General features: G+C 38.6%; 1 protein-coding gene across 9 annotated transcripts in view; it reads left to right on the top strand.

The window, feature by feature from the left end:
• The window catches only part of AK9 (adenylate kinase 9), a 221005-nt gene that overhangs the window by 29442 nt on the left and 173162 nt on the right, over nt 1-18401 (top strand). For all 9 annotated transcript variants that reach the window (XR_013534480.1, XM_035296488.3, XM_035296487.3 and 6 more), the window contains exons 7-8: nt 7709-7897; nt 11844-11972. Coding sequence is in view for 8 of the 9 variants with exons in the window: in XM_035296488.3 (XP_035152379.3) it covers nt 7709-7897; nt 11844-11972 (318 nt within the window). In the remaining variant the exon portion in view is untranslated. The remainder of the gene's footprint in view (nt 1-7708; nt 7898-11843; nt 11973-18401) is intronic.

The raw sequence follows: 18401 nt of genomic DNA, 5'->3' as shown, positions 1-18401 counted from the left end.
CCCTTTGTCAGATGGGTAGACTGAAAAAATTTTTTCCCATTCTGTTGGTTGCCAATTAACTCTAGTGACGGTTTCTTTTGCCTGCAGAAGTTGTGGAGTTTGATTAGGTCCCATTTGTCTATTTTGGCTTTTGTTGCCAGTGCTTTTGGTGTTTTGGTCATGAAGTCCTTGCCTACTCCTATGTCCTGAATGGTTTTGCCTAGATTTTCTTCTAGGGTTTTTATGGTGCCAGGTCTTATGTTTAAGTCTTTAATCCATTGGGAGTTAATTTTAGTGTAAGGTGTCAGGAAGGGGTCCAGTTTCTGCTTTCTGCACATGGCTAGCCAGTTTTCCCAACACCATTTATTAAACAGGGAATCATTTCCCCATTGCTTGTTTTTGTCAGGTTTATCAAAGATTGGATGGTTGTAGATATGTTGTGTGGCCTCCGATACCTCTGTTCTGTTCCATTGGTCTATATCTCTGTTTTGGTACCAGTACCATGCTGTTTTGATTACTGTGGCCTTGTAGTGTAGTTTGAAATCCAGTAGTGTGATGCCTTCTGCTGTGTTCTTTTTGCTTAGAATTGACTTGGCTATGTGGGCTCTCTTTTTGTTCCATATGAAGTTCATGGTGGTTTTTTCCAGTTCTGTGAAGAAAGTCATTGGTAGCTTGATGGGGATAGCGTTGATTCTGTAAATTACTTTGGGCAGTATAGCCATTTTCATGATATTAATTCTTCCTAACCATGAACATGGAATGTTTCTCCATCTGTTTGTGTCCTCTCTTATTTCGTTGAGCAGTGTTTCGTAGTTTTCCTTGAAGAGGTCCCTTACTTTCCTTGTGAGTTGTATTCCTAGGTATTTTATTCTTTTTGTAGCAATTGTGAATGGCAGTTTGTTCCTGATTTGGCTCTCTTTAAGTCTGTTATTGGTGTATAGGAATGCTTGTGATTTTTGCATATTGATTTTATATCCTGAGACTTTGCTGAAGTTGCTTATCAGTTTCAGGAGTTTTTGGGCTGAGGCAATGGGGTCTTCTAGGTATACTATCATGTCGTCTGCAAATGGTGACAATTTGGCTTCCACCTTTCCTATTTGAATACCCTTTATTTCTTTTTCTTGACTGATTGCTCTGGCTAGAACTTCTAGTACTATATTGAATAGGAGTGGTGAAAGAGGGTATCCTTGTCTAGTGCTGGATTTCAAAGTGAATGATTCCAGTTTTTTTGCCCATTCAGTATGATATTGGCTGTTGGTTTGTTGTAAATAGCTTTTATTACTTTGAGATATATTCCACCGATACCGAGTTTATTGAGGGTTTTTAGCATAAAGGGCTGTTGAGTTTTGTCAAAGGCCTTCCCTGCGTCAATTGAGATAATCATGTGGTTTTTGTTTTTGTTTCTGTTTATGTGGTGAATTACATTTATAGACTTGGGTATGTTGAACCAGCCTTGCATCCCTGGGATGAATTCTACTTGATCATGGTGGATAAGTTTTTTGATGTGCTGTTACAATCGGCTTGCCAGTATTTTATTGAAGATTTTCGCATCTATGTTCATCATGGATATTGGCCTGAAGTTTTCTTTTCTTGTTGGGTCTCTGCCAGGTTTTGGTAACAGTATGATGTTGGTCTTATAAAATGATTTGGGAAGGATTCCCTCTTTTTGGATTATTTGGAATAGTTTCAGAAGGAATGGTACCAGCTCCTCTTTGTGTGTCTGGTAGAATTTGGCTGTGAACCCATCTGGACCTGGACTTTTTTTGTGTGGTAGACTCTTAATTGCTGCCTCGACTTCAGACCTTGTTATTGGTCTATTCATAGTTTCGGCTTCCTCCTGGTTTAGGCTTGGGAGGACACAGGTGTCCAGGAATTTATCCATTTCTTTCAGGTTTACTAGTTTATGTGCATAAAGTTGTTTGTAATATTCTCTGATGATGGTTTGAATTTCTGTGGAATCTGTGGTGATTTCCCCTTTATTGTTTTTTATTGCATCTATTTGGTTGTCCTCTCTTTTCTTTTTAATCAATCTGGCTAGTGGTCTGTCTATTTAGTTGATCTTTTCCAAAAAACCAGCTCTTGGATTTGTTGATTTTCTGAAAGGTTTTTCGTGTCTCTATCTCCTTCAGTTTTGCTCTGATCTTAGTTATTTCTTGTCTTCTGCTAGGTTTTGAGTTTTTTCGATCTTGCTCCTTTAGCTCTTTCAATTTTGACGATAGGGTGTCAATTTTGGATCTCTCCACTCATCTCATATGGGCACTTATTGCTATATATTTTCCTCTGGAGACTGCTTTAAATGTGTCCCAGAGATTCTGGTATGTTGTGTCTTCATTCTCGTTGGTTTCAAAGAACTTCTTTATTTCTGCCTTCATTTCATTGTTTATCCAGTCAACATTCAAGGGTCAGTTGTTCAGTTTCCATGAAGCTGTGCAGTTCTGAGTTAGGTTCTGAATTCTGAGTTCTAACTTGATTGCACTATGTTCTGAGAGACTGTTTGTTATGATTTCAGTTGTTTTGCATTTGCTGAGGGGTGCTTTACTTCCAATTATGTGGTCAATTTTAGAGTAGGTGTGATGTGGTGTTGAGAAGAATGTATATTCTGTGGATTTGGGGTGGAGAGTTCTGTAAATGTCTATCAGGTTTGCTTGTTTCAGGTCTGAGTTCAAGCCCTGGATATCCTTGTTAATTTTCTGCCTGGTTGATCTGTCTAATATTGACAGTGGAGTGTTAAAGTCTCCCATTATTATTGTGTGGGCGTCTAAGTCTCTTTGTAAGTCATTAAGAACTTGCTTTATATATCTGGGTGCTCCTGTATTGGGTCCATATATATTTAGGATTGTTATCTCTTGTTGTATCAATCCTTTTACCATTATGTAATGACCTTCTTAGTCTCTTTGGATCTTTGTTGCTTTAAGGTCTATTTTATCAGTGATGAGAATTGCAACTCCTGCTTTTTTTTTTGCTCTCCATTTGCTTAGTAAATCTTTCTCCATCCCTTTATTTTGAGCTTTTGTGTATCCTTGCATGTGAGATGGGTTTCCTGGATACAGCACACCGACGGGTTTTGGTTTTTTATCCAATTTGCCAGTCTGTGTCTTTTGATTGGTGCATTTAGTCCATTTACATTTAGGGTTAATATTGTTATGTGTGAATTTGATACTGCCATTTTGATGCTAGCTGGCTGTTTTGCCCATTAGTTGATGTAGATTCTTCATTTTGTTGATGCTCTTTAGCATTTAGTGTGTTTTTGGAATGGCTGGTACTGGTTGTTTCTTTCTTTGTGTAGTGCCTCTTTTAGGAGCTCTTGTAAAGCAGGCCTGGTGGTGACAAAATCTCTGAGTACTTGCTTGTTTGCAAAGGATTTTATTTTTACTTCACTTATGAAGCTAAGTTTGGCTGGATATGTAATTCTGGGTTGAAAGTTCTTTTCTTTAAGGATGTTGAATATTGGCCCCCACTCTCTTCTGGCTTGTAGTGTTTCTGCCGAGAGATCTGCTGTGAGTCTGATGGGCTTCCCTTTGTGGGTGACCCGACCTTTCTCTCTGGCTGCCCTTAGTATTTTCTCCTTCATTTCAACCCTGGTGAATCTGACGATTATGTGCCTTGGGGTTGGTCTTCTTGCAGAGTATCTTTGTGGTGTTCTCTGTATTTCCTGGATTTGAGTGTTGGCCTGCCTTGCTAGGTTGGGGAAATTTTCCTGGATAATATCCTGAAGAGTATTTTCCAGCTTGAATTCGTTCTCTTCATCCCCTTCTGGTATACCTATCAAATGTAGGTTAGGTCTCTTCACATAGTCCCACATTTCTTGGAGACTTTGTTCATTCCTTTTAGCGTTTTTTTCTCTAATCTTGGTTTCTTGTTTTATTTCATTGAGTTGATCTTTGACTTCTGATATTCTTTCTTCTGCTTGGTCAATTTGGCTGTTGAAACTTGTGCATGCTTCGTGAAGTTCTGGTGTCATGTTTTTCAGCTCCTTTAATTCATTCATATTCCTCTCTAAGTTATTCATTCTTGTTATCATTTCCTCGAATCTTTTTTCAAATCTTTTTTCAAGGTTCTTAGTTTCTTTGCATTGATTTAGAACATGTTCTTATAGCTCACAGAAGTTTTTTCATTGCCCACTTTCTGAAGTCTAATTTCGTCATTTTGTCACAGTCATTCTCCATCTGGCTTTGTTCCCTTGCTGGTGAGGGGTTTTGGTCGTTTGTAGGAGGCGAGGTGTTCTGGTTTTGGGTGTTTTCCTCCTTTTTGCGCTGGTTTCTTACCATCTTTGTGGATTTATCCACCTGTTGTCTGAGTAGTTGCTGACTTTTCGATTGCGTCTCTGAATGGACGCCCAGATTGTTGATGATGAGGTATTTCTGTTACTTGGTTTTCCTTCTACCACTGAGGTCCACTCCAGGCCCTGCTTGTCTGGGGTACACCTGTAGCAGCTGCAGAACAGTGAGGGATGCTACCAGTTTCTTCTTCTGCTGTCTTTGTCCCAGAATGATGCCCACCTAATGTCAGTCTGATCAGTCCTTTTTGAGGTGACTCTGGATATACAGGGGTCAGGGAGCTGCTTGAGGAGACGGTCTGTACTTTATAGGAGCTCAAGTGCTGAGCTGTGAGCTCCGTTTTTCATTCAGGGCTGTTAGGCAGGTACGTTTAAGTCTGCTGCAGCAGAACTTATAAAACCCCTTTTTTTCCTCAGATGCTCTGTCTTGGGGAGTTGGGGCTTTCTTTATGAGTGTCCATTGCTCTGTCCTGCCCAGCTAGGAGGCAGTCTAGTCACTATTTGCCTGCCGAGGCTCCGCCCTGCTGATGTGGGGTCTGCCCTCTTGCTGCAGGCTCTGCCCTGCGGCGGAGTCTCTCTGTTCTGGTGGGTTGCCTCGGCAATGGCAGGCTGCGTCAGCAATGGGAGTGTACCTCAGTAGGGGTGGATTGCCTCGATCATGGTGGACACCCCTCCCCCACCGAGCTGCACCGTCCTGGGTTCAGCTGTGTCCGCAGTGAAACTTTCCACCCAGAGCGTTTCAAATTGCTGTTTTGTTTGTCCCTGTGGGGGTGAAACCCACCGAGCCTGCTCACCTAGCTCCCTGCCTCAGAGCTCCTTTCTTTTCTTTCTTTTTTTTTTTTTTAAGTTGAATGGATGGCTCTCTCCCAGGTGTTTCGGTCACCCACTGTTAGGACACCGGGATCTGTGTGATTTCCCATGCAGCAACCCACTGCGCTGGCTCAAACACCACTTCCCAGGAATCTCCTGGTCTGGCTCACTGTCCAAGTCCCGTTTAATCAGATGGATATGCTCATCTGCCCTCCCAAATCTCAGATTGCCGGTTTAGCAGGGCACCCGGACCAGTGTGTTTGGTGCGGAGTGTTGCGGAGTGCCGCTGCGCTGCGGCGCTGGCCGATGCAGCCGCAGCAGCCAAAACGGCTGCGCTTGCGTCCCATGTCTCTTCTACACCTGGGAATTTCCCCGTTCTGTGAGCAACAAAGATTTGTCTGGAAATGTGGCTTTGACTCACCCTCTGAGCATTCACTGAGAACTGCGATCCTGAGTTGTTCTTACTGCGCCATCTTGAATCCTTCCACTTTAAACATTTTTAAATAGTTATGGAGACAGTAACTTATGCATCAATCACAGGAACTGAGTCATACTTTCTTGTAGTTCTGTGCTCTTGCTCCTACAGCTCCATCTACATGAGATACCTTCTTGCCTCTTCACCAGGCTTCATCATAGCCATCCTTTCAAAGTCAGTTAAGACATCATCTCTTTAGAACTTTTCCTGACAACTACCCCACTCCACCACCTCTCTTTCTCTCTTTCTTTCACACCTTTCTTACCATAACAGAGTTAAATCCCTCTCTCATGACCATTCTCAGTGCTCTCTGCTCTCTATCATGTTACTCACCTTACTGTATTATAATGTAGTGAATAAAGTCATTAACCCCATTCATGTTATAAGTGTGATAGTGAAGTGTGTTATGACAGTTTCTACAGGGAACCAGAGTATCATCAAAGGGCTTAATGTGAGACAGAATTCAGTGCAACACACACTTTTTGGATAGTTTGGCCTAATTGAATTGGGGAATAAGAATTTTGAGAACCGAAGCTCTTAGCCCAAGATCCATGAATCCCTAAGCATCCATGAACCTCTTGCAATTATATATAAAACTTTATGCATGTGTGAATTTTTATGATGCAAAAATCTATGGCTTTCATTATATTCTAAAGAAGTCTGTGCTACCAAAATCCTGGCTAAAGGCTAGCAATCTACTAGAGCAGTAGTTATCAGAGAGTGGTTCCAGAGCCTACAGCACACAGAAGCTTGGTAGAAATGCAAATTCTCAGGCCCTACCCCAGAACTAAGAGCAGAATCTGTCAGGTGGAGCCCAGCTGTTGGTGTTGCAAAGCCCTCCAGGTGACAGTGAGCACCTCTGCTCTGAGACATATCCTTCAGACTCACACTCTCATTAGTCATTTCCTGCAAGTGAGGACAGGAGACGGTGGAAGAAGATAGTCCTTGTCAGGATCCTAGAATGTGAGTATCCTGGGTTGTAAAACACATGTTTTTTAAATTACCTGAATAGATTGAAATTCTTTTTGTGAAAAATTATGAAGCCTAACAAAAGTCTTGCCTCAATAATTACCCATCCCATCTCCACCTAGAGATGGCATGAAGAAATCAGGAAGTGAGCAATGAAGGTTCCAACATTCCTGGCTTCCTTTGTTTCTTAATGTGTGGTACATGAACTGCCAGCATCAGAATCACTGAGGATTCTTGTTGAAGAATCTAAGTCTCACTCCAAACTTAATAAATGACAAGAGGAGCTGCAATTGATTTAACAAGCCCCTCAGATGCAGTTACATGCTCATGTGGCAGAATCACTGCCTCAGGAAACAATCTAGATGTTTTTTTTATACTGAAAAACATTCAGAGCACTATGTATCATTCAGAGAACTATTATTATTATTAACAATGCACCCATAGAGCATGGACTACAATTAGAAGGCCTGGTTCCAAGTTGTAGTTCCTCCATGTGACATTATGATCTGAGATTGGTCTCTTAATCTGCCAGAGCTGCTTCTCTGACCTGCAGGATGGCTTTAATCATAATTTGGATTGCTTATCTCACAGTTAGTTGAGAATTCAGTAAAATCGCACATATGAAAGCACTTTGGAACAAGAAACTTGTAGACTTTGGTTTTGGCATTTTTACTATCTGGATTCAGTTTCTCATTTACAAAATTTAAATGTTATACTAGAATAGATGATCTTTTGGGTCCTATTCACGACTGGCATTTTATAAAATATAAAGCTGTAAGTGATAGTAAATATTACAAATAAACAATATTTTTATACACAGCTATTCCCCCTATTTTGTTCCATTCTTAAACTTTTCAAACTAATCATAGAATCCTGTGTACCTTTGCAGAGTTAACTGATTTTCTATTCCACTTCTCTACTCTTTCTACTTTTCTAATCCTCTTTCCTCATCTTAAGACTTATAATACTTTTTCACCTATATTAATTTTGGACAAATAAAAACATAGCATAAAATAAAACCAAGAGCCTCTCTTGGCATGTAATGCAACATGATACAAAATGCCAGTCACAATATTGCATTTGCTCAGGTTTTAAAGGAATTTTTTGGTTTATGTACTGCACAATATATTCAATAAATACACATGGAATTAAAAGCATATTAAAAATGTTTTAAGGAATTTAATAATGTTGTTTCTTAGTGTCCTGACTATGATTTATGCCAGAGAATTTCTGGGCAAAGACAGCACAATACTACGGGATACATATACAGTAGAGACCAGTGGGATCCTGAAGTCATTGAAAATCAAAGGAAAAAGAAGAAAGAAGCCCAAAAAGACAGGAAAGGAGAAGAGGAAGGAGAAGAGGAGGAAGAGCAAGAAGAAGAAGAGGTAATATCTCAATAGGTAACTGTCATACGCTACACTTTTAAAAATTGCTATAATTAAATTAATGCTGGTATAGGTAATAGGAAATAGCAGATGCTATAGAACATTACATTTTCTTTACATATTGAGTTTGGAGGAAATAAGCAAAAATCTTTCATGTTTTCAAAAATTGCGAGATCATAATCTTGATGTCAAGTTTAGCTTTCCTTCAGCGTAGATGTCTTTCTACATTTCTGACATTCTGACACCTAGTGTGCTTCATCTCATAATGATGGAGTCACCTACTATGTGTCAAGCACTAGGCAAGGTAGAATAAGAAGTTAGAGCATTTCTTAGTCCATTTTCTGTTGCCTACAACAAAATAACTGAAACTGGGTAATTTATAAAGAATGACTTCTTTAAAAAATTTAAACTTCAGGGGGTACATGTTCAGATTTGTTGTATGGATGTATTATATGATGCTGAGGTCTGGGCGCCATTGAACCCATCACCGAAATAGGGAACATAGTACATAATAGGTATTTTTTCAACCGTTCCCTTTCTCCCTCCCTTTCCCTTTTTGGAGTCCCCAGTGTCTATTGTTCCCATCTTCATGTCTATGTGTACCCTGTGTTTAACTTCCACTTACATGTGAGAACATGCAGTGTTTGGTTTTCTGTTTCTGATAATGGCCTCCAACTGCATCTATGTTACTGCAAAGGACATGATTTTATTCTTTTTATGGCTGTGTAGTATTCCATGATGTATATGTACCACATTTTCTTTTTCCAATCTATTGATGGGCACCTAGATTGATTCCATGTCTTTGCTGCTGTGAATAGTGTGTGATAAACATGTGAGTGTAGGTGTCTTTTCAGTAGAACAATATATTTTCCTTTGGATATATGGCCTGTAATGGGATTGTCAAGTTGAATAATTCAGTTTTTAATTATTTGGGAAATCTTCAAACTGCTTTCAACAGGGAATGAGCTAATTTACAACCCCACCAACATTATATGAGCATTCCCTTTAGAAAAGGAATTTATTTCTTATAGTTGTAGAGGCTGAGAAGTCTAAGGTTGAGAAGCCACATCTGGTGAGGGCCTTCTTGCAGGTAGACACTCCACAGAGTCCTGAGGTGGTGCAGGGTATCACATGGTGAGGGACCTGAATGTGCTAGCTCAGGTCTCTCTTCTTCATATAAAGCCACCAGTACCACTCCTGTGAATCTGTTAATCCATGATGGATTAATTCTTCATGGACCCTCATGACTCAATCACCTCTTAAAGATGAGTCTTAAAGACCTCACCTCTCAATACTGCCACATTGGGAACTGAATTTCAACATGAGCTTTGGAAGAGACAAACATTTAAGCCATAACAGAGCAATAAAAGACTAAGTAACCCAGGGAGCAAAGTAACCCACGCATCATTCAGTTTGTGAAGTTAACACAACCCTGATTTCAAACTCTGATGAACAGAGAACATGAAAAGTTCAACTTATAATCAATATAAATATTCTAAGAATGACATGTTCTATTTTCATCTTAGTTTTTGAAATCTGGTATGTATCTTACATTTATAGTACATTCCAATTACACTTGCCAAATTTCAAGTGCTCAATGGGTAGATGTGGCTAATAACTTCATGTTAAATAGCATAAGTCTAACCCCTTGCTTATAGGGTCCATTTCTATAGGGTCCAGTGAGTCCCTCCCTGCTGGTGTGGAGATGAGAAATTAGAAATAAAGACAGAATACACAGAGATAGAGAAGAGTTTGGGCCCAGGGGTCCACAGCTTCTTGAAGCGCAGAGACCAACAGTGGCCCCAAGTGCCTGGACACTCTTACTTTTATTGAGTGTAACACAGGGAGAAGGGCAGGTAGGATGAGGTAAGGATGGTTAGTGATAGGGTCAGGTAAATCGTGTCTCGGAGATAAGGGGCCCAAGACTTTGAAGAAGCCGAGGCAAAGAAAAAACCTAAGGTGTCAGCACTTTTTTCATACTTTTCAAGTAACAGCAAGGTCACTAAAATTTATGTTACTATTACTAATTCTTATCTTCTAAGGAAAAGAGGAACCAGGTGCAGAAGTAGGACTTGAAAGTAGCCATGGAATGTGACCACTGAAGCACAGCACCACATAGAGACAATTAAGTCTCGGGATGGCTGTGGGCTTCCCTGACAGCCATCAGGCCTACCACAAAAGCTTGGAGAAGTGGAGTTTTCTCCTTACTCCTCTGGGGAGAAGACGTCTTAGCCATCTTGGACGTCTCCTTCCCTAGCTGGCTAAACAGCAGGTGCTTTCACAGTGTTGACACTGTCACACAGCCAAGGCATCCTCCAGCTGCCCTTATGTGGGCATGACAGAGGACTCAGAGTATCTTGCCTTAGGGTCACCTCTTTTCCAATACCACTTCAGCCCCATACTTCTTGACCTGAGACTTATTAGTAAGATTAAAGATTATATGATTATATAGATGAATATATTTATGATTACATATGAATAGCTGTGTGATTATATATGAGTATATATGGGAATAACTATGTAACTATATTTCTAATTTGTTCCTAAATCTGTATTTATATGAGAACATGCTGAGGCTTCAGATCCTTGCCTTGGCTCTTGCAGGGTTTCCCCCTCCATTGCTCTGATTTATTTTCCTCATAGCACTTACCACGTTTTGAAATTATGTTACTTTTTTACTTGCTTATTATCTATCTGCCCCACTGAATGAAAACTCTATGTAGCAGGGATGGCCTCCAGTGGGATAGTGGGCACTTAATATGAAGCTGTGTAATGGCTGAATGAATGAATGCCAGCATACTAGAAAATCCCTCTACTAGAGAGAGAAAATGGTAGCATCTTTTGGAAAAGACACATGTATTGAGCCACTTTGAAATGTATAACCTTTGGTCCAGTAATTCTACTTGTAGGAACTATTGTAAGGGAAAATATTAGCCATATAAAGATTTATCTACAAAGCTACTTATTGCAACATTATTTGTAATCGTGAAGAGCCTGAAACATTATTGTCCAAGTATAGAGTAATTAAATAATTGTAAATTCAAGGAAATTAATATATTATTTGACCATTAAAATAATACTTAAAACAGGTGATAAAATATCTTATATGGAGACTATGGCTCAAGTAAAATATGCATGTGTGTACATTGATAAAAAATGGGAAAGAATGAATAATTTGTATCATAAATATGATATGGAATACTTATTCTGTGCCAGACCCCGTGATGAGAATTTTTACAACAGTTCCCTCTGCCTTAAGATGTTCTTTCTCTAGAAACCTGTGTGGCAGCTCTCTCTCCCTCATTTCCTTCAGATTTCAACTCAACTTCCACTTCTTTAGATAACCCTTTCATGACCACCTGATGTAAAATAGCGTCTTCTCCCACCACTCTCCATCCATGCTACCCTGCTTTATTTTTCTTCCTAGTACTTACCACCACCTAATACATTATAAATGTATTTGTGTACTTGTTTATGCTCTCTTCCTCAACTGCAAGGTGTGTGAGTGCTATAAGCCCAAGATGTTAGTTGGTTTTCTTCACTCTTCTATCCCAAATCCTTAGAACAGTGCCTGATGCACAGAAGGCACTCAATAAATGCGGAATGAATGAATTAAAAGCTCAGGTGTTCACAAGAAATATAATTTCTCTATTTTGCCTCCAAAAATCTGATGTTCTTCCCCTATTCTTCCCTACTTATTGGGGAACAAATGGAAATGAGTAAATGTTCAGATCAATTTGAAACTTTATTCCATCTGATGAAGACCCCTTAGGAGTCTTTCATTCTCTTAAATAAAAATCTTTTATCTTAATCTTGAACCTTCTCGTATGCCCCCACCCCCACTTCTTACCCAAAAATGATATCTAGGTGTAAAGAGTGGGGAATGCGGCTTGTAATTGAATAATTATTCATCTAAAGATATTTGAAAATCTTTTTTTCTATTTAGGCATTTATTGCTGAAATGCAGATGGTGGCTGAAATTCTTCATCATCTGGTTCAGAGGCCTGAAGATTATTTGGAAAACGTTGAAAACATTGTTAAGCTTTATAAGGAAACGATTCTCCAAACTTTAGAAGTAAGAACAAAATATATTGCTAAAAATTGGAATATTGATTTTTGTTTAATCACTGGTTAAATAGCTTTCACATGTCTTAATCCCCATGTATTATCTGTCTGATTCTCCTCTTGAGCTTTGTAGAAAGCTGTTAGAAAAAGGCTTCCATCCCAAAGAATGTTTCCCAGAACAATATTATTTAACTCTTAGAAAACAACTCTGTTACTGCAAAGTGACAAATGAACTGCATTTTTCAAAAGCCAATGGGGGTATTCCTTTATGGATAGGGGTTGGAAATTCATGTTAAAAGACTATGTTGTAAAAGCATTTTCAATCTGTAATTTATAGCTTTCTCAAAAAAAAAGTGCACTTAAGGTGTCCCTTTTGTTTAAAAGGAATTGCCCATTCAGTTAGATTGCTATCTAAAGAATTGTTACGCTGATTGGTCTATGGTTATCCCATTATATGTAAACATGTTAAGACTATTATATAATATAATAGGAAGGTTTTAATTAAAATGATTAGTATTTTAAAAGTATGATGACTGAGACTAGAAGTATGTGAAAAGAATATTTTATACGGTAAAAGTCCGGGTAAGACTCTACCAAATATAATCATTTGTGTTGGAGATTAAGTCAACAAGTATTTATTGAACTTGCACATTTAGCCAGACACTATGCTAAGCAATAGAACTATGAAGACAAATAAAACAGTCCTTCAATTGTCTGTTTCCATGTGATAGAGAAACTAAAGAATGTGTTTCATGCTGTCTCACAATATTTATATTATTTTAAAGATAAATGAGTGGATCATTTTCTCTTTCATCATCCATCCCCCAAAATGAGAACCACAGTTAATTGCTTTCATTTGAATGACTTCTATTTCTCCCCACGTCTCCTGCTTATAAACATAGCTGCTGAAGCATGAAGTACATGACTATCAGTAACATCCTTTCTTCCTTCAATAAAAATATCCTGGCTTATAAACATAGCTGCTGAAGCATGAAGTACATGACTATCAGTAACATCCTTTCTTCCTTCAATAAAAATATCCTGACTACTCTTTAAGTGACTGGCACTGGGTATGAAATAAAGCCAAATTAGAATCAGATTCAGAAATTTAGAAAATTATATTTATGGGGGGGAAATGCAGAGGTTATCTTTTTAAGGACACCACCAGGTTATCCTTTCTCACATTGCTGGTGCCCAGTACAGTGCCCAAGTCTGGCAAACAGTAAATGCTTAACAAATGTTCATCAGCACAAATGACAAGATACAAAGGAAAAAGAACGATAGCTTCAATTTCATTAAATGTACAACTTTTGGAAATTAAATAGATAAAACCACACTCAAAGACAATAAACTGGAAAAATATTCCCATTAACTATGATGAAAAATTTAAAGCTTTGGCATATTAAAAGCTCATAGAAATTATTTTTTAAAAACCTGTAATTTCACTCTGTCTTGAGATAAATGGACAACAAATATGAGCAATTAAGAAAAATGAAGAAGAGTAACAAGCCTGTAGAAAAAAATGTTCAGCCTTGCTGATAATAAAGAAATGCAAATCTAGGTAATGAAATATCATTTTCATGATCAAAATTTAAAATATGAACAGGTAGTAAGACTGGCTATCCATATGCAGAAAACAGGAACTGGACCCCTTCCAACAGCTTACACTAAAATTAACTCCAGATGGATTAAAGACTTAAACATAAGACCTAATACCACAAAAACCCTAGAAGAAAACCTAGGCAAAACCATTCAGGACATAGACATGGGCAAGGACTTCATAATTAAAACACCAAAAGCATTGGCAACAAAAGCCAAAATAGACAAATGGGGACAAATTAAACTCCAGAGCTTCTGTACAGCAAAAGAAACAATCATTAGAGTGAACTGGCAACCAACAGAATGGGAAAAAAATTTTGCAATCTACCCATCTGACAAAGGACTTACATCCAGAATCTACAAAGAACTAAAACAGATTTACAAGAAAAAAACAAACCTATTCAAAAGTGGGTGAAGGATATGAATAGACACTTTACAAAAGAAGACATACATGAGGCCAACAAACATATGAAAAAATGCTCATCATCACTGGTCATTAGAGAAATGCAAATCAAAACCACATTGAGATACCATCTCACGCCAGTTAGAATGGTGATCATTAAAAAATCTGGAGACAACAGATGCTGGAGAGGATGTGGAGAAATAGGAACACTTTTACATTGTTGGTCGGAGTGTAAATTAGTTCAACCATTGTGGAAGACAGTGTGACAATTTCTCAAGGACCTAGAAATAGAAATTCCATTTGTCCCAGCAATCCCATTACTGGGTATATAGCCAAAGGATTTAAATCATTGAATTATAAAGATACATGCACACATAGGTTCATCGAAGCACTGTTTACAATAGCAAAAACCTGAAACCAGCCCAAATGTCCATCAATGATAGACTGGACAAGGAAAATGTGGCACATATACACCATGGAATACTAAACAGCAATAAAAAACGATGAGTTCTTGTCCTTTGTAGGGACATGGATGAAGCTGGAAATCATCATTCTCAGCAAACTGACACAAGAACAGAAAATCAAACACCACATGTTCTCACTTATAGGCGGGTGTTAAACAATGAAAACACATGGACACAGGGAGGGGAGCCTCATATACTGGGGTCTGTTGGGGGGTGCTAGGGTAAGGACAGCGGGTGGTGGGGCGGGATAACATGGAGAGAAATGCCAGATATAGGTGACGGAGGAATGGAGGCAGCAAACCACATTGCCATGTATGTACCTATGCAACAGTCCTGCATGATCTGCACATGTACTCCAGAACCTAGTACAATTTATATATATATATAAAAGAATTCCTAATGTTAGCAAGGATGTGGTAAAGCACTCTTATATTCCAAATAGGAATTTGTATGGCCATTCTTTGACAGGTTGTCCACAAAAACACCCAGAAGCAGAAAACAGCTAGACCCTGCAGCAAAATAAAGATAAGAATTCATTGCCCTGGTGCAACAAAGCAAAATTTCAAAGCCAAGAACCTAGACTTTAGGCCTAGGTGATACTTGCTGAAAAGCCAAGCAATTGCCTTACATGTTGAGGAAGGAGAGCCATAAAGGGTAAGACCCTACAGTTCTAGTCTTTTCTGAGTTCTAGACCTGCCTGAGATGTTACTTCATTTTTAGACCAAGACCACTAAAGTTCACTGTGTCTCCAAGAGATACAAGAAAAGCAATTAGGAGCAAACTGAGCTGCATTGCTTTCTGGTTTACATCCTGCACACTGCTTCAGAGCTAAGCCAGCACCAGGTCCCTATTTTGGACAGTCTTTGAATCTCAACTCAACTCCTGGTGCAGGTATCCACTCTGAAGGACAGAGTGTTGATACTTTCTAACTTAGTAGTTCACTCTCAAGATTGAATCTAGCTTAAGGAAACAATAAAAAAAAATATAGAACAGGCCAGGCACAGTGGCTCACATCTGTAATCCTAGCACTTTGGGAGGCCAAGGGGGGCAGATCGCCTGAGCTCAGGAATTCGAGACCAGTGTGAGCAACATGGTGAAACCCCCCTCTACTAAAATACAAAAAGATTAGCTGGGCATGGTGGCACCATCTTTAATCCCAGCTACTCGGGAGGTTAAGGCAGGAGAATCACTGAACCCAGGAGACGAAGGTTGCAGTGAGCCAAGATTGTGCCACTGCCCTCCAGCCTGGGTGACAGAGCAAGACTCCATCTCAAAAGAAAAAAAAGGTATATATATATATATATATATATATATATATATATATATATATATATATATATATAACACAATGTGATGTGAAGCCTTGTTCAAAACATGATTATTTATGGTTAAGTGAACAACACTGGTAAATCTGTTGTCAGCCTAGAGGAAAACACGTAGAATCTAACCTTACACAATATTGTGAAAAACAAAATACACTGAATAATTAAAGAGATGATTTTGTTCAAACTTGCAATAAGGAGAATGTTCGTTAATAAGGACCTTCTAAAAGAAATGGAAAGAAGCTGGGTTTTATGGAAGCAGGTAAACAAGGGAGCCATCCTTGAGTCTTATGAAGTCCTGAGCAAAGATGGAGACAGACTATCTGAGTCCTTGAGGAAGGATGGAAATGGGTCTTATTTCTCAGTCATCCCTACTTTCTAGTGTCACAGGGCTCAGAGTTCAACATTGTTGACATACAAAAATAAAATATAGTAGATATTGGATTTTAATATTAAGAATAAAAACAAATAGTAGAAGAAAATTTAGAAAAATATTAATATAATCTTGAGATAAAATCTAATTTAGGTTGAGATAAAATCTAATTTACAGGTGGCTCACACCTGTAATCCTAACACTGTGGGAGTCTAAAGTGGGCAGATTGCTTGAGCCCAAGAGTTCAAGACCAGCCTGGGCAATGTGGCAAAAACCATTGTGAAACCCTGTCTCTACCAAAAAAAAAAACAACTAATTTAAACAGGAAAGGAAATCTAGAAGTAATGAACATATATATTTGATTATGAAAATAATTTATTTTGCTGAAGACACCATAAATACATTAAAAAGATAAATCATAGAAAGATAAAATATTTGCAATCCACATGCCAGATTGTAGGGTGCCAGCCCCACACACCCCCCGTGGGTACCCCGAGTTTGGTGGTGACAAATGAATGAGAAAAAGACAAGTTAAGAATGCATAAGTGGGACCAGGGGGCCAGTGCATAAACTGGAGGAAGCAGAGGCCCTGGGCTCTGGTTTCCACAGTATTTATTGAATATAGTCACTTTTATCTATAGTATAGGTGGTAGGGTGAATTGGTGGAAGGGAGGCTGTGGCCAAACATAAAATTGATAGCAGTGGCAGTTTATATGAGTTTTCCAAGAGCTAAAAGCATATGCTTATCAATAGACAATGCAGTTGGTGGGAGCAGGTTTAGCAAGGAGCCTACCTGTCTGGTTACATTCCATTGCTTCAAGAGAGTTTTATGTCCTTGGGCACTATGTTTAGAATATCAGAGCTTAGATCATTTTGTTCCTGGGAATACATTGGCAACAGAGAGGCCTTTCTCCCCAGAGGCCTCCTGCAGCCTTCTGCAGTTTATTGTTCCTGATTTCTTTTATACATTACTTATAGCGAGTCTATGTTATACATTACTTATAACCAGTTTAAGTAAACACATTGTAAATCCTTCCTCCAATGCCGCTTCCCCCAACACCAGATAATAGTTAAAAACTTTCCATGAATGTCAGAGAAATGAAACAATCCAATAGAAAAATGTATAGAGGTTATGATTAGGCAGTTTACAGAGATGCGTATCTGAGTGCTGAACCTCACCACAGGAATAAAAAGTAAAATAAACTGATCCCATTTTTTAACTCAGTTTGGCAGAAATTAAAAAGTTAACATAGCCCCAATGGTGGCAGGAAGAAATGAGCATTCTCATACATTGCTGGTTAGGGTTTTTTGTTTTGTTTTGTTGTTGTTTTTGAGACAGAGTTTTTTTGCTCTTATTGCCTAGGCTGGAGTGCAATGGTGTGATCTCGGCTCACTGCAACCTCCACCTTCCAGGTTCAGATGATTCTCCTGCTTCAGCCTCCCAAATAGCTGGGATTACAGGCATGTGCCACTATGCCCAGCTAATTTTTTTTTTTTTTTTTTTTTTTTTTAGTAGAGACAGGGGCTTCTCCATGTTAGTCAGGCTGTTCTCAAACTCCCGACCTCAGGTGATCCACCCGCCTTGGCCTCCCAAAGTGCTGGGATTACAGGTGTTACCCACCGCGACCAGCCTGCTGATTAGGGTTTTAAATTGCTACAACCTTTTAGAAAACCAACTGGCTGTACCTACATGTATTAATACTAAAACCTACTTTTACAAATCTGGCCTGTATATCCAATATATCAAGATATACCAAAGGTTGCATATTCTGTGTTACTGAATATTTATATGTGTACCTATCAATGAAGTGAATGATTGTGTAAAGAGACCTACCTGTTGTGCAGGCAGCATGGAGGAGTAGGAATAAGTCGCATTGACTGTTTCGATGTACTTTTTTGCATTCCTTCACAAGTTGCAGTTAGTACAAGTTATTTTTGTAATTATTAAAGAAGAAAGTAATTTTTAAAATATGAAAAGAAATACTTCAAAATAACTAATAAAGTATTGTAACATACCTAAATATCAAACAACAGAGAAGTATTAAATAAATTGTGCTACATCCACAGTACATAATCTTATAAAATCATTAAAATGTTACATTGATAGTGATCTTATGTAAGTATAGGAGAAGCATAGTTACAATGTTAAGTGAAAAAGTAAGCTTCATTATGATCTTGAGCATGCAAACCAATTTTTCATGGCATGAAAGATGGGAAGAAAACAGTAATAGTAGTTACCTTTGGGGGCTGGATTAGAGACCTTTTTCTCTCTACTTTT

The sequence above is a fragment of the Callithrix jacchus genome, chromosome 4 (genome assembly GCF_049354715.1).
Source record: "Callithrix jacchus isolate 240 chromosome 4, calJac240_pri, whole genome shotgun sequence".
Taxonomy (NCBI): domain Eukaryota; kingdom Metazoa; phylum Chordata; class Mammalia; order Primates; family Cebidae; genus Callithrix; species Callithrix jacchus.
The sequence above is the reverse complement of the archived record's forward strand: the minus strand, read 5'-3'. Positions and strand labels throughout refer to the sequence as shown.